The sequence below is a fragment of the Amblyraja radiata genome, chromosome 3 (assembly GCF_010909765.2).
Source record: "Amblyraja radiata isolate CabotCenter1 chromosome 3, sAmbRad1.1.pri, whole genome shotgun sequence".
Taxonomy (NCBI): Eukaryota; Metazoa; Chordata; class Chondrichthyes; order Rajiformes; family Rajidae; genus Amblyraja; species Amblyraja radiata.
In genome coordinates, this window is record NC_045958.1 from 118,318,095 (window position 1) to 118,344,753 (window position 26,659).

Sequence of the window (26,659 nt, forward strand, 5' to 3'; positions counted from 1 at the left end):
AATAGATAAATATGACCAATTCTTAAGGAGTTGGTCTCCTTTCATCGACTTTTTGGAATCATGTGATGCAGCGGTACCATAAGGATTGCTGATTTCAGTTCATGACGTGGATAGATCTACATCTCCGAATACAGATTTGAAAAATTCTCTTTTAAGGGGCCTTCTCTTCTATTTCTACTTTCCACTTTTTCTTTTTTTTTATTATTATTTTATTTTTTTATATACACACTTCACGTTTTTCTACTCTCTACCATCTATTTTTCCACTTTTTCCCCTTTCTATTGTTTTCTTTTTCTTGTCTTGCTTACTTCCTTCTCATAACATAAAACTAGAGGTTGTACATAGAATGGATTACGGTATGACATAGTTGGCACCTAAAATTACGTTCCACTGTACTGTTTTGTACTGCATTAACTTCTAATAAAATAAACAAATTTTAAAAACAAATTTTTAATAAAAAAAAGAAATAAATAAAATAAAAAAAACCTCTGAGAGATTTGTTTTCCAATTTCCACAGTGGAATTCCAGCATCAATGAATGCCTTGCACAGATCACTCGAAAACTCAGATTTGCGACTGGGGCCAGCAGTAAATGTAGTGAGGAGCCAAGCTTAGGTATTTTGCTTGGTTAGTCTACACCCCAGCAATATCAACATTGACTTCTCTAATTTTAGATAGACCTTGTCTTCTCCCTCCTCCTCCTCCCCCTCCCCTTCCCAGCCCTCCTTCTAGTCCTACTGTCTCCGCCTATTCCTTTCTTTTTCCCACCCCTCACCCACATCAGTCTGAAGATGGGTCTTGACCCGAAACGTCGCCTATTCCTTCTCTCCATAGATGCTGCCTCACCCGCTGTGTTTCTCCAGCATTTTTTGTCTACCTTCGAATTTTCCAGCATCTGCAGTTTTTCTTAAACAGTTCTTGGAGAAGACTGAACCAGCAGGCAGCGGCATGAACGAGTGAATTACCAACGGTGGTGCCCCCGGTTTCACCCCGGTGGTAGAATTTTTCTTGTAATAACATTAATATCAATATTAACGTGTTAACATAGAAAACGGTACAACTAGAGAAAATAGCACTACCTTTTTGCAAAATGGCAAAAAATCACTACCCCTTTCATGCCTTTTCCCCATATCCCTCGACTTCACTATCTTTACGAGCTCTATCTATCTCTTGAAAGCATCCAGAGAATTGGCCTCCATTGCCTTCTGAGGCAGAGAATTCCACAGATTCACAACTTTCTGGGTGAAAAAGTTTTTCCTCAACTCCGTTATAAATGGCCTACCCCTTATTCTTAAACTGTGGCCCCTGGTTCTGGACTCCTCCAACATCAGGAGCATGTTTCCTGCCTCTGGCGTGTCCAATCCCTTAATAATCTTATATGTTTCAATAAGATACCCTCTCATCCTTCTAAATTCCAGTGAAAACAAACCCAGTCACTACATTCTTTCTACATATGACAGTCCCACCATCCTGGGAATTAACCTCGTGAACCTACGCTGCACTCCCTCAATAGCAAGAATGTCCTTCCTCTAATTTGGAAACCAAAACTGCACACAATACTCCAGGTGTGGTTTCATTAGGGCCCTGTACAACTATAGAAGTACCTCTTTGCTCCTATACTCAACTCCTGTTATTATGAAGGCCAACATGCCATTCGCTTTCTTCACTGCCTGCTGTATCTGCATGTTTACTTTCAGTGACTGCTGAACAAGAACACCCAGAACTCGTTGTACTTTCCCTTTTCCTAACTTGACACCATTCAGATCTGCCTTCCTGTTCTTGCCACCAAAGTGGATAACCTCACATTTATCCACATTAAAATTAATTAATATGTTTATCGGCCAAGTACATACACAGGCTCGAAGGGCCGAATGGCCTACTCCTGCACCTATTGTCTATTGTCATACAAAGAATTTGGCTTGGTGCTCTGCTCGCAAGTAACAACACGACATACAGTAAACAATTAAGAATAAAACGTAAAACATGAAAAAATTAAAAATAAAACATTATAGTTTAAACATGTGAATGAAATAAAATATCAGAGCAAAAGGAGGCTACAGACTTTTGGTTATTGAGTAGCGTTACTGCTCGTGGAAAAAAAGCTGTTTTTATGTCTGGCTGTGGCAGCTTTGACAGTCCGGAGTCGCCTTCCAAAGGGAAGTGATTCAAAGAGTTTGTGGCCAGGGTGAGAGGGGTCAGAGATGATCTTACCCGCTCGCTTCCTGGCCCTTGCAGTGTACAGCTCGTCAATGGAGGGAAGGTTGCAGCCAATAACCTTCTCAGCTGATCGAACGTACTTTACTTTATGATTGAATAGTACTTTACTTTTAGGTATACCTAGATACAGTGACACGCTTTGTTTTCTGCCATCCACTGACATCATACTGCACGTAAGCACAATCGTACATTTTAATGATAGTAGTGTAAAATAATCGATTTCTGGAGCAGTACACAGAAAGATGCTGGTTTATTAGCTCTATCTTTGTCATGGCGAATGTTGATAACTCTCTCCGCTGGAGTACCGTGAATCCCATTTGTCTTGAGATGGATTGTATTTCTATACTTTGTGCTGGCAATCATTGAAGTATCCAGCAGTGGTGGTAATAAGGCTTGAATCGCAGTCAGAAATGCCTGGGGTCAGGAACCTGGTTACATGTGTACATCTGGAGACAGGTCCCCTGTGTGTGGGTGGGTTATTTGTAAACACAGCAAATGACAGGGTGAAACTTATATAGAATTTGTTGTCATCACCCATGGACCCCTGTACGTCATGGTAACGGCAGCGTTGTTGCTGGACACAAGGAACTGCAGATGTTGGTTTACAAAAAAATACACAAAGTGCAGGAGTAACTCAGCAGGTCAGGCAGCGTCTCTGGAGAACGTGGATAGGTGACCTTTCTTCTGAAGAAGGGTCCCATCCCAAAACATCATCTATCCATAAGATAGGCACAAAGTGCTGGAGTAAGTCAGACAACATCTCTGAGAAAAAGGATGGGTGACATTTTGGGTTGAGACCCTTCTTCTGTCCCGAACCAAAACTGTCCCGAACCATTCTTATTCTCCAGAGATGCTGCCTGGCCCACTGACTTACTCCTGCACTTTGTGTCTATCCTTGGTATAAACCAACATCTGCAGCTCATTTCTTAACATCACCTATCCATGTTCTTCAGAGATGCTCTCTGGCCCGCTGAGTTCCTCCAGCACTTTGCATCATTAATCATTGATATTGTTGAGGATCGGCATGTTCTGTTATCCATGGGAAGTCTGTGCACCTCTCCCTCATGCATAGCGGGGACTTAGTCTGGAAACTGGTCTGTGAAGTGGAGATTCTGATCCATTTATGCACCTGTATTATCCAAAATAAATGGACATTTGGTTTCCACTTGGATCCTTCTATTTTCGTAGGATCCTTGCTGAGTTTCTTACCCATCATGCTGGAGATGAACTAGGCACCAAACAATTGAATTTCACGGCCACTATGTTATGTTACTGAGTTAAAATTGAAGGAAAGACATCATTATCAATGTACTACATTTTTAAGCTTGAGATTGTCTACCTCATGAAGAAGTGGTGAATACAATAATAAGGCTTCTATAATAAGTCCACCAAAAGGCTGCGGAACTGAACGACAATGCATCCCGTCAAAGCATAACGTTTTAGCATTATTCCATTCTATCATTAAGCATTGTGGGACAGGTTAAATGCTTAGGGAATTCAAAGGCAGAAATTGCTGTGCGTCTAACACAAGTTCTGACGCAATAGACAATGAAGGAGGGAATTTAGTTAAAGATGGTTGTCAATCAAGTGAAAATACAAAATACATCTGGCAATTATTTTTCAGCCCTGATTTCAATATGACAATCACAGCAGTTCAGTGTAGACACCAATCTGCATCTCAAGCACCTTGTACGCGCACTGACAACCCTCTTCTATTATGCATGTATAATGTTGGAAACTATGAAATCATTATTTACTCCATCTGGAAAAAAAGCATTGCATTTGACTATAGTCTTCGTCAGTCCAAGGATATTCCACTTTACAATGAACAAAGTGGTTTTGCAGTGGAGCCTCTGTTTTACTGCGGGGAATGCTTGGTTGTACACAGCAAAGTCAATTAAATTAATACAGGATAAAGTGAAACAAGATCATCTGCTGAGTGAATGATTAACATGAGGTGGAACTCTATCTTCTTGGAACAGTGGACTCAGATTTTTTACAACAGCCTCAGAGCAGGCTGGCGGCCTTGGGCAGTATCTCAGGCTCTTTGAGCAAAAGACCGAGTGCCAGAGGACAGCAGCTGGTCCGACAGCATTAGCGGAGGGAACAACAGGCGAGGTTTGGGGTCGGGTCCCTTCTTCAGACCTGCCCGCCCATTGCCTCCACAGACGCTGCCTGACCCACTGAGTTCTCCCAGCACTTTGTGCTTTGCTCAAACATCCAGTATCCGCAGTTCCTCGTGTCCCCATCAAGGATTTTAAGTCCTTTTCTGTTGTGAATGCTCATCTGGATAAGCCGGGAAGCAACGTGAGAGTCATGTTTTTTTACTTCTCCGGTGCCTTTAACACCAAGCGGCCTCCACTACTAGGGAGCAAACTGACGAAGATACGGGTGGATGCTCCATTGGTGTCCTGGATCACCAACTACCTGACTGGACGACCACAATATGTCAGGCTACAGAACTGTGTCTCGGACATGGTGCTGAGCAACACAGGGGCCCCAAAGGGGACGGTCCTCTCCCTCTTCCTGTTTACCATCTACACCTCGGACTTCAGATATAACTCGGACTCCTGCAACCTGCAGACGTTTTCAGATGATGGTCGAAAGTGGTTTCCGCTTCTTCTATTTTCCGGCGATTATTAAAAAAAATTCAAAACCGGCCGCGACTAAAAATCGGTCGTCGTTTTAAATATCGGTAATTTTTTAGTCGAAGCCGGTTGCGATGCTAGTTGAAGGTGGTTGCCAGAGGTTGCAGGTGGTTGCCGGAGGTTGCAGGTAGTGGAAGATCTTACAAAAACCTCCAGGAACCGCACGGAAACCTTGGGTGGGGCACAAAGTCTCCAGAGGTTTCCGTTCGGGTTTCCTAAGTGGGACAGGGGCATAAGGAGTTGGTGGTGGTCTTCAGGAGGAGAGGACCATCCCTGTCCCCTGTCTCCATCAATGGTGTGGATTTGCAGTTTACCAGGGAGTACAAATAACTTGGAGAGTACCTAGGCAGTAAACTGGACTGGTCCAGGAAAGTTGTGGCCCTGTGAGAAGGCTCCGCTTCTTCAATGTCTGTAGCAAGATGCTGTAGATGTTCTACCAATCGGTGGTAGCCAGTGCCATCTTCTTTGCTGCCGTATGCCGGGACAGCAGGGCCAAGGTCCAATATCTGCTGGACACAGCGATCATCATAGATGTCAGGCTGCATTATACCGAGCAGGCACGGGCTAATTTCACATCACAAACCTCCCCCCCATTTTCAAGTGTTATCCAATTGAGCCCCGCAGTTTGTCATTGTATTTCCCGGACATCTGCTGGAATTCTAATGGAAAATCAAGAGTTCAAGAGTTCAAGAGAACATGACTATTGTCATGTGTCCCTGATAGGACAATGAAATTCTTGCTTTGCTTCAGCACAACAGAACATAGTAGGCATTGACTACAAAGCACATGAATGAATAAACTGATAAAGTGCAAATAACAGATAATGGGTTATTAATGTTCAGAGTTTTGTCCGAGCCAGGTTTAATAGCCTGATGGCTGTGGGGAAGTAGCTATTCCTGAACCTGGTCATTGCAGACTTCAGGCTCCTGTACCTTTTACCTGAAGGTAGCAGGGAGATGAGTGTGTGGCCAGGATGGTGTGGATCTTTGATGATACTGCCAGCCTTTTTGAGGCAGCGACTGCGATAAATCCCCTCGATGGAAGGAAGGTCAGAGCCGATGATGGACTGGGCAGTGTTTACTACTTTTTGTAGTCTCTTCCTCTCCAGGGCGCTCAAGTTGTCGAACCAAGCCACGATGCAACCGGTCAGCATGCTCTCTACTGTGCACCTGTAGAAGTTAGAGAGAGTCCTTCTTGACAAGCCGCCTCTCCGTAATCTTCTCAGGAAGTAGAGGCGCTGATAAGCTTTCTTGATGATTGCATCAGTGTTCTTGGACAATCAGCTCCATCCGTGCAGATATTTACCACCAAGTACCACAAACTATAAATAGAGTTAGACATAACATGACAGACAGCTTTCTCTCTTAAATCCTGATTTATTTTCAGGGTTTAGAGAAATCACTTTGGTCTGCCTCATAAAGCCTGCACTTTGGATGCAGATATAATCTGTTTCAGTGATACATAATGCCCCTGTCCCACTTAGGAAACCTGAACGGAAACCTCTGGAGACTTTGCGCCCCACCCAAGGTTTCCGTGCGGTTCCCGGAGGTTGCAGGTGGTTGCGAGAGGTTGCAGGTAGTGGAAGCAGGTAGTGGAAGATCTTACAAAAACCTCCGGGAACCGCACGGAAACCTTGGGTGGGGCGCAAAGTCTCCAGAGGTTTCCGTTCAGGTTTCCTAAGTGGGACAGGGTCATAACTCTTTTAATATTTACACCCATTTCAAATTTGCAGTTAAAAGCCACCTTGCCAACGTAGGGATTTAGAATCATTCAACTAGACTTCAGCAGTCTCGGTCAAAACACAGAAGGCCAGGTTGCCGAGATTTACCCCCTTTGGAAATGCATAATTCCTAGGCTATTGTTAGAGTTCTGGTCTAGAAACAAAATCAATGCCGCAGTCGAAGCTGAATAACCAAAAAATGCTACAATCAATCGAGGTTCATTCCAATGGTGTCAGATATAAATATAATTGCCTCACTCTTGAATGGTGAAGATATTTTATATCTTTCAAGATGCATAATTATACCGTCTTCTGTCTAGCCATCCAGCCTCTGCATTCATAAATAGGAGCGATCGCAATGTCTGGACATGTTTAACGAGAATGAAATTTACATATGCTTGTAGTTAAAAAATCCTCATTTTACTTCGGAGTCACGTGAGTGACTACGTGAAGAAGGGCCGTCCGTCTGCGTGCGCGTCATTATGTCTGAACGCAACGCGCATGACGGACTGGAGAGGCACTGTGTCCTCCCAACCGTCAGGATCGGCAGGTAAGGAAAGTTGAACTACTTACCTGCGTTCTCTGGGAACTTGAAGCTTTTTGTAGTTTCAGAGCCCAGATGTCGAGGAGACGGTCCGCGGGGAAGTCGGCTGCCGAAGACCGCAGCATTCCCAGTAGCGGGCGACGGTCTTGTTCCCGACATTACCGCCGGCAGAACCGGCAGGAAAGACTTGGTGCAGGAGGAGGAGCTCCGTGGTGGTCCTACGGGACGTAAAAACCACCCGCAAGTCTGACACCCGTTGACTCAGATGAGTCCGGGGAAGAGGGATACCCTCCCTCAATGGAGAGCGTCTGAGGACGACTCTCCCACATGGAGCAACTTATGGAGAAGTTGCTCCAACAATGATCTGCTCCGAAGGAGGGAGCAGTATCAGCACGGGCCTCTACAGCAGGCCGTGCCAGCAGCCTCACACATGGGGAAAACAAAATGGGCCAGGAGTACCTAGGCAAACCCAATTGGAGGGTAGGCCAGGAGGATCCCGGATGGCCAGGATAACCTCCTTCATGGGTAACGAGTTTAAACGTTCAAAACCCACATGGAGCACCTGATGGAGAGGTGCTCCACAATGATATACTCCAAAGGAGGGAGTTATCAGCCCGGGAATTATGGAGAACCCGCAGGCAGCGGCTCCTGTTTCAGGGCTGCACAAATGTCTCCTGCTCTGAGGAGAGGAGCATCCATGGTCAGTTTCAGTCTGACCCAAAGCAAGAATCTCATTTAGGTCCACTGGAGGGGCCATGTCAGCGCAGGTATCCTCAGGGGCCTGGGGCAGCACCTGCTTTCAGGGCTGCCTACAAATCTCACTCTCAGTGGAGGGGAGTGTGAGTGATCAGTAGGTAACTGATCTCGAATTTAAAGTATGAACATACTGAAGCACATGCATATGGCCTCAAGAGCCAGCAGTTGGCAGAATATTTGCACAAATGCCGGCAAGGGAACAGCGCTATCAGGGTGACATTGGAGAAACCAGCCGCCGAATCCTCTCTTCAGGTAAGACCAGAAGAAGGAAGCAAAAGCTGTCAGACCAATCAAGGTACAACGACAAGCAAACTTCATCAGTAGGCGACAAACACACCCCACACCTCCATAGGGGGTAAGCAGTTCACTGAAGCCGGTGGTAGCTTGAAAGCTGGGCACGGAAATATGATCAGAGTCGTCTTTCAAGGCAGACTCAGAATTATGGCCAGAATTGTCTTACAAGGCAGGCTCAGTATGATAAGGTTTTCAGACCAAGACCCAAGCAGAGGTCAGGAGAAACATGGAATCCACACTCCCTACCAGTCCTACTCCCAATCAAGGAGAGAAAAGGAACCCGCATCAGGGGCCTTTGGGCTTACCACAAGACCTAGCCATGGAGGTAGGTGGGTCTGGGTTTACCGAAACAAGGGATTGTGGGCCAGTTACATGTTGGTAATTTTACTCTTGTGTTTTTGTTCAAAATGACAATAACATGAATTTCAGATCTGGTTCTAAAAAACAGATAACAACATGTGATTATTTTGCTGCACAACATACATAGGTTCCAAGCAGACTTGGAACTCGGACCGGAATTGTCTTCGAGGCAGGCCCAGTATTATGGGCAGGATTGCCTTCCAGGACAGGTGACAGATGGAGGATGTCACTTCATCCAGGTTTAACTCATTTGTGCAGTATAGACTTTCAGAACAGTAAAATTTTGTTATGCTCTAACAACTGTTTTATAGGAGCTTCCTATAAAATGGTCACATGGCATGCATCAACCTCAAAGATGCATACTATTCGGTGTCTATTCACTAAAAACAGGAGATATTTGAAGTTTAACTGGATGGCATGGCTCTGCCAAATGGGTTGACATCAGCTCCTAGACTATTGACTAAACTACGGAAACCAATTCTGGGACTACAAAGGTCTCAAAACCACATAGTAATGGCATATTTGGAGGACATTTTCAATTTGGAGTCACCAAGAATTGGCAGAAGCATCAGTCAAAGCAAACCAAAACCCTGTTTGAAAGAATTGGTTACCTCATCCATCCAGTTAAATCAAAATTGACACCTACAAGGGTAATTGATTACCTAGGATTTACTATTAAAAACAGTAAATATGTTGGTGACTTTGCCTAGGGGCAAACAACAAGATTAAGTAAGCCTGCTATGACCTGATAGTCAAATACTAGCCATCTATCAGGCAAACAGCGAGTGTAATTGGCAAATAGTACCTGCATTTCCAGCAGTACGTCACGGGCCTTTGCATTACCAGAATTTACAGCGAGCAAAGGAACGAACACTCAGATTACATGCAGGCCAAATTGGCAAAACTATGGATTACCAGCAGAGGCCACTGTTGATAAACTACGGTGGATAACGAACGAGAGACAGCTCAAGGGAAATTTTGCTCGAAAGCCATCGGTGGTTCAGACCAATGCTAGCGGCTAAGGATGGGGAGCCACAAACACAGTCTAGAGCTGTGGGGGCAGATGGAATGAGCAGGAGTCTGTAATTCCCCAACACAGGGAATCAATTACCCAGAATTGTTGGGGGCACAATATGGGCTCAAGGTTTTCTGTAGCGATATGCAACCTGTGCTTGTTCAAATTCAGATTGATAACACCACTGCGGTGGCATATATCAATCACAAGGGTGGTGTAAAATCTGTATCTTGCGACAGATTGTCGAACCTCATTTGGCACTGGTGTATCGAGAGGAATATTTGGGTTACAGCGGTCTATCTACGAGGTAGATATAACACGGTGACAGATGCTGGATCACGAATGTTTAATAACAACACAGAATGGATGTTGAATCGGGCAGTATTTAACGAAATAACTACACGATTTGGCATACCAGATATTGATCCGTTTGCATCTAGACCAAACCATCAGTTACCCAGATATGTGTCCTGCGAGCTGGATCCAGGAGCTAAGGCAGTGGATGCTTTCTCCCTCAATTGGGGAGGAATGTTTATGTATGCTTTCCGCCAATTTGTCTCACAAACCGATGCTTGACCAAAATCAAGCAAGACTAAGCCACAGGCATATTGGTAGTGCCAGATTGGCCTATTCAAGCCTGGTTCCCAAGAAATTTGGGAATTATAGTCCAGCCAGTTATGGCTGTACCCAAGAGCAGGGACCTCCTAGTGAACCCAGTTACAGGGAGCAATCATCCACTACATGAACGTATTAACTTGTTGGTCTGCAGATTCTGAGGAGGCCATGTCAAGGCATAGGACTGTCCGAACAAATACAAAACAGTTTGGATAACGGATGTCTTGGAGTTCCTATCAACTCTGTACCATAACTATAAACAAAGTTATAGTGCAATCTATAGTGCCAGAGGCGCACTCTCCTCCTATCTGATGCTGGAAGCAGGGCACAGGTCGATAGGAACGCACCCCTTTACAACAAAATTCATGAAGGGAATTTACAATTTAAGATCTCCAAGGCCAAGGTACACAGACACATGGGATGTGAACGTGCTACTAACCCTACTTTGACAGTGGGGACCGCCTATAACTAACCCTGAAGGTGGTATGCTGACAAAGAGTCCAGACACTGCAAAAGCTACGGTTGGACTACATGACCACCAATATGAACAACATAACATTCCTAATCAGGAACCTAATAAAACAGAGCAGGCCTGGAATGCCAGGGATGGAGATCCAGTTCTTGGCATATCCAGAGGACCAACGGTTGTGTGTGTGGTAACGTACTAACACCACTATCTGAGAGTTACGGAGAACCTCAGAGGCTCAGAACAATCGGTCCTCATCAGCCATAAAAAAGCACACCAGAAGGTATCAACTCAAATCATCTCCAGATGGTCAAAGGAGGTAATGGCGGTAGCAGGAGTGAACATTTATATCGTTAAATCTCACTCCACCAGGGCTGCATCTACGTCGGCAGCAAGAGCTATGGACGTGCCCCTTAACGACATCCTAGTGGCTGCAGGATGGACGAATGAAATAACGGTCCACCGGTTTTTATAATAAACCCATAACCGGACTGGGGGTGTTTGCACGTACCATTTTAAGTTCTGTCCCTTAGTTTCCCCCCAAGGTTGGGAGGGGTAACTTTTTTTTAAACTTTTCTTTCATTTAAAGCATCAGTTTCTTTACTTAACTACGTAATGTCTGAATGCTTTAATGATTACACGCATCCATGGTCAATCCATTCAGTGTGTGACGCTTGGATTCGTAACTGGCGTAAAATCACAGAGCTTTGAAATCTTCACGTAGTCACTCACGTGACTCCGAAGTCAAATAGTAAGATTAAACGAGAACTTACCAGTTTGAAGTTTGATCTTGATTTTATGAGGAGTTACAATGAGCGATTACGTGCCCACCGCTCCCACCCTCATATTATCAAGGTCATCTGGAAGTTCAAGTTTTTCACAATCTTACTATTCTCAGGTCTTCTTTTTTATCTGTGATTTAACACCGCTGCTTTGAAGATTGACGCGCACGCAGACGGACGGCCCTTCTTCACGTAATCGCTCATCGTAACTCCTCATAAAATCAAGATCAAACTTCAAACTGGTAAGTTCTCGTTTAATCTTACTATTATATTGCCTTTAGAAAAGACACATATCTCAATATTTTTTTGAAGATGTCTCTGATGCTGCTTTGTTAAATGCGAAGAGTGCTGGTAATGCAGAGTTAAAGTAGACGTGAAAGAGGCTGAGACTTATGAAACATATTATCCGTGAGAGAGATGTTCTGGAGGGAGAGGGATATTATTCCCAGAGGAAGTTAAGTAAGCAATGTAACAGCCCCATTAGCAGTTGGGGGAGGAGGGAAAAATCATTCAGGCCCTGAAGCTGGCAATATTAGTTTTCCAGAAGAGTGATCACTTGCTCCAGGGAGGCTGACACTGTGGGTAACTCTGAGAATCAGGGCTGATGAAAGACAAGTTCCACCAAGTCATGGAATGTTAAACACGCCGACAGTGATATAAATTGGCATTTTACTGTACTTGATTCCTGCAGTTACAGAACATAGAATAGCACACCACAGGAACAGGCCCTTCAGTACACATGGTTGACAATAGACAATAGACAATAGGTGCAGGAGTAGGCAATTCGGCCCTTTGAGCCAGCACCGCCATTCAATGTGATCATGGCTGATCATCCACAATCAGTACCCCGTTCCTGCCTTCTCCCCATATCCCCTGACTCCACTATCTTTAAGAGCCCTATCTAGCTCTCTCTTGAAAGTATCCAGAGAACCGGCCTCCGCCGCCCTCTGAAGCAGAGAATTCCAGTTTGAGTTTAGGTTAGTTTGAGTTGAGTTTATTGTCACGTGTACCGAGGTGCAGTGTAAAGCTTTTGTTTTGTGCTAAACAGTCAGCGGAAAGACAATACATGATTACAACCGAGCCATCCACAGTGTACAGACACATGATAGGTTCAGAGGGATGTGGGCCAAGCGCAGCTAAGTGGGCCGATGTGGTGGGACATGTTGGTCGGTGTTGACAAGTTGGAACGAAGGGCCAGTTTCTAGGCTGTGTGACTCTGTGACTATGCACCAAAGATTATGTCAAATAAACTGACCTCATCTGCCTGCAAATACTCTAAACACCAAGCAAAGTCCTATAAGACTGCATAATGAGGTCCTGACTCTTATATTTAATGTTCCCACCTATGAAGGCAAGCATACCATATGTCTTCTTTAGCAACTATCTACTTGTGTTGCCACTATCAGGAGTTATGGACTTGGACCCCAAGAGCCATCTGTACATCAATGCTGTTAAGGGTCATGCCATTAAGTGTATATTTCCTCCTTACGTTCCACCTCCCAAAGTGCCGCACCTCACATTTGCTCGGATTAAACTCTATTTGCCAATTTCTCCGCCCATTTCTGTAGCTGATCTACATCCCACTGTCTTCCTCACAGTCCATGACCCCAGCAATCTTGGTGCCATCTCCAATTGTACTAACCCTTCTACATTTACATCCCAGTTATTTCTATGAGATCTCAGCACAGATCCCTGTGGAATTCCACAGGTCATCACAACCCTTGTTTTCAACCATTGAGCAGGTTCTGAACCCATACAACTAAATCACTGTTAATCTCATGCATCTTAATCCTCTGGATTAATTTACCACAGGTGACTTTATCAAATGCCTTACAAAAACCCATGTAGACAACATCCACCACTCTACCCTCATCGATCACCTTTGGCACCTCCTCAAAAGTTAGTAAGACATGAACTGCTGCGTACAAAGCTGAGCATATTCAGGGCATAGATTGATACTTTTTTCTGAAATTAAGAAGTTTGAAGTATATTAGAAGTTTAGTTTATTGTCGTGTGTACCAAGGTACAGTGAAAAGTTCTTTGTTGCGTGCTATGTAGTGAGCGGAAAGACAATTCATGATTATTTCATTGTTAGATCATTGTGGATGGCTCGATTGTAATCATGTATTGTCTTTCCGCTGACTGGTTAGCACACAACAAAAGCTTTTCACTGTACCTCGGTACACGTGACAATGAACTAAACTCAAACTCAAACTCAAACAATCAAGGCACCCACAGTGTACAGGCAAAGTAAGAAAAGCTGCTGTTGGAGTAGAGGTTTAAAAGAGTGCCGCGATTGTAATGTGTGTTTGCAAATCCACTTCTGGGGCCAGCACACAGAGAGTCTCCTGGCTTCGGCGCCATCTTGGTTGTTGAGAATAAAGAGGATTGTTTTCTCTGGGATGTCAGAGGCTGCGGGCAGACCTGATAGAAGTATACAAAGTCATGAGAGACATAGACAGGGTGGACAGTCTGTTTCCCAGGGTGGAAGCGATAAGGATTAGAGGGCTCAGATTTAAGGTGAGAGGGGGAAAGTTTAAAGGAATTCTTTGGAACATTGGAAGTTGAGGAGAGACTTGATAGAAGTATATAAAATTAGGAGTGGCACAGACAAGGTCAACAGTCAGAACCTTATCCCAGGATGGAAATGTCCAGCACTAGGGGGGCATAGCTATAAGGTGAGAGGGGAAAATTCAGTGGTGATGTGGGGTGCATGTTTTTTACACAGAGAGTGGTGGGGATCTGAAACGCGTTGCCTTGGGTGGTGGCGGAGGCAGGTACGATAGTGGCATTTAATAGGCATTTAGATAGGCACATGGAAGTGTAGGGAGCAGAGAGATATGGATCATGCACAGGCAGATGAGATTAGTTTATCTTGGCATCATGTTCGGCACAGGCATCGTGGGACCGAATTGCTGTGTTCCAGTGCTGCATAGTTCTATGTTCTATTTAAGCGAAGTGGAGTTAGTGTAAGAAATGCTGGACATGATCTCATCAAACGGTGAAGCAGGCAGTGAATGACTCACTCTTGCGTCTCTTCATTAAGTTCCCGTGTCCTGCATGCTCAGCTCGTTAACACCCTACATTGCTGACACTTGGGTCACTCCAGTTAGTAGAGTACATTTCTACTGAGGTCCAAGGAACATGCTGATGGAGCAGAGGTCAGGAATTTTTATCTCGCCACTCCTAACTTTGAAGCTCAATACCCCAGTGAAATAGAATCAGTACTAGAATCAGAAGATAGTTTTTATCAGCCCCTTTAGAGACAGTGCCCGAGGGAACTGTACAGGGTCTTGGTGAGACCACACCTGGAGTATTGCGTATAGTTTTGGTCTCCTAATCTGTGAAAAGACATTCTTGCCATAGAGAGAGTACAGAGAAGGTTCACCAGACTGATTCCTGGGATGTCATATGAAGAAAGACTTGTACTCGCTAGAATTTAGAAGATTGAGGGGGGATCTTATAGATACTTACAAAATTCTTAAGGGGTTGGACAGGCTAGATGCAGGAAGATTGTTCCCGATGTTGGGGAAGTCCAGAACAAGGGGTCACAGTTTAAGGATAAGGGGGAAATCTTTTAGGACCGAGATGAGAAAACCATTTTTCACACATCTCTGGAATTCTCTGCCACAGAAGGTAGTTGAGAGCAGTTCATTGGCTATATTTAAGAGGGAGTTGGATGTGGCCCTTGTGGCTAAAGGGATCAGAGGGTATAGAGAGAAGGCAGGTACAGGATACTGAGTTGGATGATCAGCCATGATCATATTGAATGGCAGTGCAGGCTCGAAGGGCCGGATGGCCTACTCCTGCACCTGTTTTCTATGTTTCTATGTTTCTATGAAGGTGTGCAGGAGGGAAAGGTAGGAGAAGGCAAACCCAATGTAAATCACTAACGAGAGTATATCCTAACCATTGCATGTGCTGGAATCTGACCAGCCTACTCTTGATTCCATTGTCCATTTAGCAAATAGATGAAAATGTCCACTAATCTTCACTCCCGATTATTCCAGACAAACTCCACTGGTTGTCTTTGTCAAAGGCAGATAATTCCCTTTATCCTGTATCTGTATGCTGTGGACGGCTCGAGTGTAATCATGTATTGTCTTTCTGCTGACTGGATAGCACGCAACAAAAGCTTTTCACTGTACCTCGGTACACGTGATAATAAATTAAACTCCACTAAACCATGCTTGTGCCAGGGTTAACATTACAATCTGATCTATTTTCACAACTCTGTTTCACACCATTTCAACAAAAGAAAACACAGGCCCTGGGACCTGCTGAGGGAAAAAAAATAACAGTTTTGAAATATAGAAATGACAAATAGGAAAATCAAAATCATATTTGGAAAGTAATGTCAGTATTGCTGCAAAAATGCAAGTCTATTTTTCATGTTTTAACCAACGTGCCGAGAGAACTTTTCTCATCTAATTCCAAATGAAAGAAGGAATGAAGAGCACATTTTGCAGAACTGTGCAACGGGGAATAGTAATATATTTTATGCCAAATCTTGCAGACTACTGAAACTGATGGTGTAATGAGCAAGTTACCCTCAGTATATAGAATATAAAATAATACCATTGCATTTAAAATCACTTTCATACCTCTGCTTTAATTAGTTCTGTCCAGTCAGGAATGACATCTATAAATATTCAGATGGCAAAATTTGTATTATTATTGGAATATATTCCGTTACCATGGCAACCCTGAGATCCACACACTCATCAATAAAACTAACCTTTCCAGAATACTCTGTGCTATATAGTGAAGGAGAAGCCATTTGTGTTCTGTGTTTAATATATTTTCTGCATCTTATTTATTGTCGGTGACTTAATTTTTTTAATAAAAATTATTTCCTATTTTGCTTATGGTAAATGGCAAATTCCAATTTAGCCTGAATTTTATATCTGTTTCCCCAAAGAGACTTTTGAAATGCCAGACTTATTTAGACTTTAGAGATACAGAGTGGAAACAGGCCCATCGGCCCACTGAGTCTGCACCAACTAGCGATCTCCCCGTACACTAGCATTATTCGACACACTAGGGACAACTTACAATTTACAGAAGCCAATTAACATACAAGCCTATACCTTTTCGGAGTGTGGGAGGAAACCGGAGCACCCGGAGAAAACCCACACGGTCGCAGGGAGAATGTACAAACTCCGTACAGGCAGCACCCGAGTTCAGAATCAAACGTGGGTCTCTGGCGCTGTAAAGCAGCATTTCTACCGCTGGACCACTGTACCACCCACATGAAAGAAAATTGGTCTCACCCATCAATATCAATATCAATATCAGTTTTATTTGTCACATTGCACATAATGTGCAAGTGAAATGAATTTGCCAGCAACGGTACAATGAAAAAGAACACACATACACACAACAAAAATGTTTTAACACAAACATCCACCACAGCATTCATCACTGCGGTGGAAGGCACAAATTTGACCAGTCCTCCTCCATTTTCCCCCGTGGTCGGGACCTCAACCCTCCGCAGCCGCCGCTGCGGGCATCCAGAAGTTCAGACAAGGCAAAGTCCAGATAAAGTCCAGGTAAGTCCTGAATCGGTGCTTCCCCACCGGAGACCGCGGCTTCAGGTTGGTGTAGGCCGCAGGCCGGCGGTCGAAGATTTAAAGTTCCCGCCGCGCTGCAGCCAGAAGCACCGCATTGAAGGGAGTGTTCCATCTCGGTGATTTAAAAAACTGCCTGCCTTCTTTTAAATAAATGTAACCAAAACAGCAGAGAAGTCTGGATGCCTTACGTAATTCAGTTATGAGTTCAGTAGAACCTCCTTTACACAGAAACATGGGTGTATAATTACTGAATGTTTTCCATCTATTTATTCATGTTTATGTGTCCTTCTTCAGTAATTGGAATAAAGACGTCTCCTATTTTCCAATTCCCATGCTTTAAAGGTACTTTGGCAGATTCAAGGCTATGATCTGATTTTCTCCAGCCATTTTTGTCCAGCCATATGAACTTCTGTCTTATGAAGTGACACAGTGAATGTCATAGTCATAGGGTGATACATCGTGGAAATAGGCCCTTCGGCCCAACTTGCCCACGCCGACCAACATGTCCCCGTTACACTAGTCCCACCTGCCCACGTTTGGTCCATATCCCTCCAAACCTGTCCTATCCATGTACCTGCCTAACTGTTTGTTAAACGTTGGGATAGTCCAGCCTCAACCACCTCCTCGGGCAGCTTATTCCATACACCCACCACCCTTTGTGTGAAAAAGTTACCCCTCAGATTCCTATTAAATCTTTTCCCCTTCACCGTAAACCTATGTCCTCTGGTCTGTGATTCACATACTCTGGGCAAGAGTATCTCTGTGTATCTACATAATTTATTATTTTCATGATTTTGCACACCTCTATAAGATCACCCTTCATCCTCCTGCGCTCCAAGGAATAGAGTCCCAGCCTTCTCAACCTCTCCCTATAGATCAGATCCTCTAGTCCTGGCAACATAAAAACATAGAAAATAGGTGCAGGAGTATGCCATTCGGCCCTTCGAGCCTGCACCGCCATTCAATATGATCATGGCTGATCATCCAACTCAGTATCCTGTACCTGCTTTCTCTCCATACCCCCTGATCCCTTTAGCCACAAGGGACACATCTAACTCCCTCTTAAATATAGCCAATGAACTGGCCTCAACTACATTCTGTGGCAGAGAATCCCAGAGATTCACCACTCTCTGTGTAAAAAATGTTTTTCTCATCTCAGTCCTAAAAGATTTCCCCTTTATTCTTAAACTGTGACCCCTTGTTCTGGACTTCCCCAACATCCTCGTAAATCTTCTTAGTACCCTTTCCAGCTTGACAACTTCTTTCCTATTACATGGTGCTTAGAACTGAACACAATACTCTAAATGCGGCCTCACCAACGTCTTATACAGCTGCAACATGACCTTCCATCTTCTATATTCAATACTCTGATTGATGAAGGCCAATGTGCCAAAAGCCTTTTTGACCACCTTGTCTACCTGTGACTCGACCTTCAAGGAACTATGCACCTCCACTCCTAGATCCCTCTGCTCTACAACAGTCCCCAGAGACCCACCATTCATAGTGTAGGCACATAGTAGATGTACATTCACACTTTGTTTCTAGTTGGGGTCTGTTTAATTCATGTTTTTCATTCTCTTCTCATGTTTGGGGGAGCGAGAACATAGAACATAGAACAGTATAGCACAAAAGCAATGTGCCGAACATGATGCCAACTCCTACTTGCCTGCACATAATTTATATGCCTCCATTCCCAGCATAGCCACATGCCTATCCAATGGTCCCTTAAACTCCACAATAGTGTGGTGCAACAGTATCGTAAAAATTAAAGGTGTCAGGTATGGGTGAAAGATGATCAATAATATAAAAACTCATCTCCTTGCGGCGATTTGATAATCTCCCTCCTGCTTTCTTTTCTTGCTTATTTCTTTTCCTGACTATCTCTTTTTCCTCCTTTTTATTCACACACACTAGACTTTCCTCTATTCTTTACTATCTCTTTCTTTCTTATTTCTCTCTTTAAAAAGTTGTACAGAGAATGTATTATGTTAACATAATTTTGGGAACCTGTAAAAAGGTACCATTGTATTGTACTTACTTCTAATAAAATAAAATAAAAATAAATAATATATATTTTTTTTAAACTCCACAATAGTACCTGCCTCAACCACCACCCCTGGCATTTCAGGCACTCACCATCCTCCATGTAAAAAACCTGCCCTGCACATCTCCTTTAAACTTTGCCCCTCTCACCTCATAGCTGTGCCCTCTAGTATTTGACATTTCCATCCTGGGAAAAAAGGGTCTGACTGTCTACCCTATCTATGCCTCTCACAATGTTACATACTTCTATCCGGCCTTCCCTCAACCAGAGAAAACAATCCAGGTCTGTCCTACCTCTGCCTGTCGTTAATACCCCTTAATCCAGGCGTAATTCTGGTAAACCTCCTCTGTACCCTTTCCTAAGTCTCCACATCCCTCCTGTAATGTATCTTTCCGGTAGAGGCCAGAGGTAATGCAACCCTGGTTCTGGAGACCAGGGACGACTCATGAAGGATAACAACTGAGCCAGACTTCAAAGCCGTAAACCGCATCTGTGATTCACGAAGCAACTTCCACTAAGACTCACAGAACGTTTCACTCAATGAAGCTTTCAAATGTTTCCTAATAACTAACAGATTTCTTAATCTTTAATGGAATGAGTTCCAGCTTCATTAGCCTTTCAACAGAAGTAAATCTTCTTTTCTGCTATTAACTTAGCAAATATTTTTTCCACTATCGGATATTTCGACATTTTTCTTAAAGCATGATGAGGTAATTGCACTGCAGCTTAATTAGTCTGGAAGCTTAAAGGAGAAAATGCCCAGGAGGTTATATATTTGGATTATGAGCATTCATCAAAGCAGAACTTGGCACCTATCATAAATATATACCAAGATTTCAACAGCAACTGAGACTTTCCATTGTGATTTTCTTTCTGGTGAGCAACCCTTCACTTCTTAAAGCAGAGCAAGATAAACTCATTTGGAATTTAAAAAATGAAAAATGCTAGATATGGTAGGTGAATGAATCTGTGGAATTCATTGCCACAGGCGGCTGTGGAGGCCACGTCTAAGGATATTTTTAAGGCCGAGATTGATTAGTAAGGGTTTAGGGGTTATGAGGCGAAGGCAGGAGAATGGGGTTAAGAGGGAAAATTAGATCCACCATGATTGAATGGTGGAGTAGATGGGTGGGCCAAATGGCCTAATTCTACTCCTATAACTTATGAACTTATGAAATACCCAGCTGGTCAGCTAGCATCTGTCGGGAAAGATACGGAGTTGTCTTTTCAGATGGATGACTTTCATCAGAAGTCATATAAAGTAACCTTCAGTTAAATTTAAACAAATGTACAACCAGTGCACTTATTTTCAAAACGAAACCCAATAAAATAAGTGTCTAAAGTTGAAATGCTATTTTATTTTATTCAATATTCCATGAAGGATGAGTGAGATTAGGTCATGAAATATTATTAAAATATTTGGTTGTCTATAGCTGAGGTAAATATGCTGTTTTGAGTAGACATTTTTTGTTCTCTATTAAATATTAATGTCAAAGCGACAACAGGGTTCTAATATACATCTTCTCTGGATTATGCAAATCCTACTTCACTGAAAAGACACGTAACATGTATTAAGAGTGGATGGAGCCAGAACAATATTTGATACTGGTTAGTTTCCTGATATCCATGTGTTCATTGTTGATTAATTAACCATTTCCAATGTAACCTTACAACTGATATTTAGACCATAGCGTAACAATGCAAATGTTCTACTTCAAACTGTGATGTTTACTTTATTACAGCTGAATGATGAATTTAATTCAAACGTGAAATAATGCATGATTCAACATAGAAATGCGTGATTCAATGTATTTGTTGCTGGATCTTGCCACCATTAGGCCAGGATTGAAAGGCGAGGCAGTATTTACTCCGACCAAAAATGTACTTTATCATTCCGAGTAAATATTTTAGCCATAATATGAACATAAAGCTGTTCACTTTATGAAATACTGTATAACTAGTGTAGAGATACAGCTAGGAAACAGGCCCTTTGACCAATTATTGATCATCTTTTCAAGCTAGTTCTCTGTATCACACTTTTCCATTGACTCTCTATATATTAGAGGCAATTTTACAGAGGTTAAATTATCCTACAAGCTTGCACATTGTAGAATTGGAGAGGAAACCGCAACATCCAGTGGCCACAGGGATAACGTGCAAAATCCACACAGATAGTACCCGAGGTTAGAATGTGACCACTATGCCACTCCCATATAGAAAAATGCAATGTAATTATGATCCATTAAAAGGTGATAATGTTTGGGGTACGGATGATTACAAACCGACATTATTACAATTTTTTATCTAGTGTTTGCATTTGGAATTATTATTTATTAAAGAAAAAATAAAAATGGTCTTTACCTTCCCAATGTATTAATCACTTGCATCATTTAGACTCAAACAGGTATAAAGAGGTTATGAAAATCTGTGAGCTTTCTTTATGCTTAGATTTTGTATTATACTGAAACAAAAAATATCTGACAGGTCAAACGATGCCTAGAACTGATTTTATTAGTAGGTTTAATGCATTTTAAATACAAAAATACAGTATTATAAATGCGTCACACCATTCTGTGACTGAAAGTTAAACATTTAGCATTTTGTGAAATATCTGGAACTCATTAACAGGCAGAAACTACTTTTTTTAACCATAAGAAAAAGACACAATTGTACACAACAGTGCCATAGCAACTGTGGAAACATGATTTACTATCCCCCACACTAGATCTACAAGACTGTAGAATTGCATGTCCATGCATTTCACCATTCTTTGTTTTTTGGTAAATAGATTATGTTTTATAGGCCAGATTAATTTCAAGTATTTAAATACTGTCGTAATAACAAGGATGTGTTGCAAATGCGCAGATTTGGCCTTTGCTCTCTACAAACACTTCAAGAGGAATGAGTTGCAGAAGGTTGCTCTGGGACAGTCACAGAGTTTTCCAATTCTGGCCCCTTTCCTCACGGCACATTGTTCCCCAGCATCACACTAATAAAAAAGAAGAAAAAAAACATCATTAACTTTTTTTTCCCATTATGGTATAATAAGAGGCACATTGAAAATGGAATGCAACAAACTAAATTGATACAATTCAATTAAATATCCACGCAAGCAGTATTCAAGTTCCATGCAGTCAATTATAACATTTATCATGTGTAGGAAGGAATTGCAGATGCTGGTTTATACCGAAGATCGACACAAAGTGCTGGAGTAACTCAGGCAGCATCTCTGGAGAAAAAGAATGGGTGATGTTTTGGATCAGAACCCTTCTTCAGACAGGGATAAAACAAATATATCATGTTGATTAGTACAGGCAGAAAAATTATTTAATTCCAGAACAAGGGGTCACAGTTTAAGGATAAGGGGGAAATCTTTTAGGACCGAGATGAGAAAAATATTTTTCACACAGAGTGGTGAATCTCTGGAATTCTCTGCCACAGAAGGTAGTTGAGGCCAGTTCATTGGCTATATTTAAGAGGGAGTTAGATGTGGCCCTTGTGGTTAAAGGTATCAGGGGGTATGGAGAGAAGGCAGGCACAGGATACTGAGTTGGATGATCAGCCATGATCATATTGAATGATGGTGCAGGCTCGAAGGGCCAAATGGCCTACTCCTGCACCTATTTTCTATGTTTCTATGTTTCTAAAATATTGTACAGTGCAAGGGGAAAAAAATCAAATTTTCTCAATTCTTAGGGTTTTGTTGTTGAAGTGAATTACACTTTTTGGAGATTAGCCATATTATTGTTAGCTGTCTTCGAGTGCATTGAAAGCAGTTATCTCTTCTATATTACTAAAACTGGGGCCCAAACAAGATATTGAGGCATATGGAACAGATTGTTCACTGCCTTGGTGTACATTGGCAGCTGTATCCTATTCTGTATTCATCTAAATCTTGGCTCTAAACAAGATATAGAGAAACAAAGAGAACATACAGTAGCACGTGTAATCAATGGTGTTCCAATCTCATCTACACTCCATAAGTGTAGATGAGTTTCAAAAGTGCTCCTTCAATAGAAATCACTCACACTATGTTCCACCTCGCATTTCCAAGGGGCTCCTGGAACAATTGTGATCTTCCTAACACCAATTTGTCTACTCCTCCAGCATCATCGAATAATTGAAGCAGAGACTTCCTCCCTCTGTCAGATCCTAATTTAAACGAGACTACCCTGGCATTCATTAAAACAATGCAAAAATAACTGTGTCTTTCACAGTTTTAAATAGGGCTATATGTAGGAAGGAACTGCAAATGCTGGTTTCTTCCGAACTGCTGAAGTAACGCAGCGGCTCAGGCAGCATTTCTGGAGAAAAAGAATAGGTGACTCGACACAAAATACTGCTACATACATAGAGTCGTAGAGTGATACAGTGTCGAAACAGGCCCTTCAGCCCATCTTGCCCACACCGGCCAGCGGTCGCGGTGGCACAGCGGTAGAGTTGCTGCCTTACAGCAAAATGCAGCGCCAGAGACCCGGATTCGATCCCGACTACGGGTGCTGTCTGTATGGAGTTTGTACGTTCTCCCTGTGATCTGCGTGGGTTTTCTCCGAGATCTTTGGTTTCCTCCCACACTTCAAAGACGTACAGGTTTGTAGGTTAATTGGCTTGGTAAATGTAAAATTGTCCTAGTTGGCGATATGCAGAGTACTGCCCTGCCAACTACAAAATTCAGAATATTCAGAAGAAGAAAATGTCCCAGCTACGCTCGTCCCACCAGCCCACGTTTGGTCCATATCCCTCCAAACCTGTCCTATCCATGTTGGGACAGTCCTTGCCTCAACCACCTCCTCTGGCTGCTTGTTCCACACACCCACCACCATTTATGTGAAAAGTTACCCCTCAGATGTCTAATAAAAATTTGGCCCTTCATCTTAAACCTCTGTCCTCTGGTCCTCGATCCACCTACTCTGGGCAAGAGATTGGGCATCTACCCGATACATCAATGCACACAATACTACAACATACACGTTAAGTGGAGCTACATCTCTCCCCCCGGGTGTTTCAAGCACTTGGCTGGAACTCCTTAGTTGAACATTGACAATATTTCAAGAATATCAATTTGTTCTGCAATTGACGTTCCTAATTTCACCTGCTATTAACAACTTTGTTAATTTACATGCTGCAATCTGCAATTTTGCGATTTAAACCAAAAATATTTATTACTTTGCTTCAAACTAACTGGGTAATATATTTCATATACGTGTAAGACGTGTAAGACTTTTAACTGGATATTTAGTTGAAAGAGACATTGTCTTGAGACAATGCACGATAATTACACAGCCAATGAATTTGCTATGGATATCGTCCATTCAGTATTGGTTATCCGATAACATTATAGTCCTGTGTAGGAAGGAACTACAGATGCTGGTTTAAACCGAAGATAGACACAAAAAGCTGGAGTAACTCAGCGGGCCAGGCAGCATCTCTGGAGAGAAGGAATGGGTGACGTTTCGGGTCGAGACGTCTGAAGAAGGGTCTCGACCCGAAACGTCACCCATTCCCTCTCTCCAGAGATGCTGCCTGACCCGCTGAGTTACTCCAGCTTTTTGTGTCTATCTTCTGTTACACCGGGCAGATTGTCGAATATATTTCCCTGTTACACCGGAACACGAGATTGTTGCCGATACAGTGTGTGTGTGTAAGGGAGTGGGTGTTCGCGGTGTGTGTGTGTGTGTGTGTTTGTGGAGTTAGGGTGATGGGGAGGGGGCGGCATCAGTGATTCTTAAAGGCAGAAGACAGAGCAACGCTTTGGCGTAAACAAGGAGGAGGAATCTTCTCCATTACACTTGCACTGAAATTCTTACCATCGAGACCATTCCGAACTTTTTCTCGTAGGTTGGCATCCGTTTGCTCTTCAATTTTTCCAGGACTTCCTGCAAGGCTTCAATCTGAACACAAGCAAAGATTTTATCACGCTGTGACATGTATAGGGGAAGAGCGGGCGGTATGGTAATCCTTGCAGAGAATGGCTTGAGCGGCTTTTAATTGACAATACATCCCACTCGTGCTCTTCTCTCCACACCTGCCACCTTCCTTTTCAACTCTAGTCTTTGTCACCCGCACCATCCACCTCCCAATAGAAACCCCCTTCACCTGTATCCACCCATCACTTGCCAGCCTGCGTCCCGCCCCCACCTCTCTTTCCCATGTTTCACCCCCTCCTCGATTAGTCTGAAGAAGGGTCCCGAACTCTTGCCTGTCATTTCCTTCCACAGATGGTGCCTGGCCCGCTGAGTTCCTCCAACATTTAATGTTTTGCTCCAGATTTCATCATCTCTTGAGCCTTCTCTTGTGCAATAAACCAGAGAACCCGTTAGAAAATGTGATTTTCAACTTACAACATATATCTGTTGATCCATAAGTCTTTCCGTCTCTCCGTTCTCAAGCTAATCTATGACAGACACTTTGAACAATTCGGTTTAGTTTGGAGATACAGCGCGGAAACAGACCCCCTTTAGCCCCACGCAGGTCACTGGGCGAACGTACAAACTCCGTACAGACAGTGCCCATGGTCAGGGTCAAACCCGGGTCTCTGGCGCTGTAAGGAAGCAACTCTACCGCTTTGCTGCTTCACTGACACCCATGCAACTAGCATGTCATCGGAAATAAAGGAATCCTGTGCTAAGTTGAATGTTTTGGCGTAAAATCAAATGGCTTAGAGTCATGGAAAGGACTCCAATAGAACCATAGCAAGGACCATAACAGGTCCTTCAGAGCAACTAGTCCACACAGGCCAAGTTGCATTTCAGACCTAATCAAATTGCCTGCATTTGACCCATATCTTTCAGACCTCTCCAACACCACCCAAGCCTCTATCACCACCATCCTCCTCACAAATAAATAGTCAATAGGCCCTTCGTCCCAACTTGCCCATGGCGACCAACATGCCCCATCTACGCTGATCGCACTAGCCCGCGTTTGGCCCATATACCTCTAAACATTTCCTATCCATGTACCTGTCCAAGCGTCTTTTAAATTTTAAAACTGTTTTTTTTAGGTAGATAAAGTATCACGATAGCATACCAGTTCCTTTTCTTGAGAGGAGTCGTCTTTACCCGAGTAGTGGTCCAGGGACCTGGCTTGCAGCTCGGATTCCTGGCAGTTGGAAGAGATGAGCAGAGCGGCGCTCATGAGAGTGAGGAGACAGAGCCGGCTACTCTCCATGGTGCTGAAGCTGTGGCCGCCTCCAAGAAGTATCCAGGCTTGAACTCTGCCGCCCTTTTTATAGCGAAATGAACTTTTGAGATAAAGTAAACAACCCCACCTAAAAAAAAAATCAATCGGCTGCTTGACGTCAGAATCAACGCAACTCCGAGCGATGAAGAAGTGCGGAAGAGAGCGGTCCTTTTGTTTTAAAAAAAAGTCATTCGATCCATTCTTCATTGAAGAAAGCAACCCTCCTGGGAGAGCAGGCGAAGCGACTGTTGACTTATTACTGTTCAATATCAGGGCAATTTATCGCCCGCGTATGCAAGGCCAGATAAAAGTGACAAATGCAAAGTGGGGGTGAGAGAAATTAGGGTTTGTTTTTTTTTTGCAGGGACTATTAATGATGGTGAAAGGTGTTTGCATATTAAAAGCAACAAGGTATGTGATATACTTTTGAAAACAAGACGCTTGCGA

The 26,659-nt window shown here is 43.1% G+C and overlaps 1 protein-coding gene across 1 annotated transcript; it reads right to left on the reverse strand.

Moving 5' to 3' along the window:
- Positions 1–21,521: 21,521 nt before the first annotated feature.
- On the reverse strand, positions 21,522–26,386 carry cartpt (CART prepropeptide). The gene is made up of 3 exons (XM_033018702.1): positions 26,060–26,386; positions 24,841–24,924; positions 21,522–22,022 (listed from the first exon to the last, which is right to left on the reverse strand). Exons 1-3 carry the CDS (start codon positions 26,198–26,200, stop codon positions 21,915–21,917), a joined length of 333 nt encoding a protein of 110 aa, XP_032874593.1. The 5' UTR covers positions 26,201–26,386; the 3' UTR covers positions 21,522–21,914.
- Between the last annotated feature and the right edge of the window lie 273 nt (positions 26,387–26,659).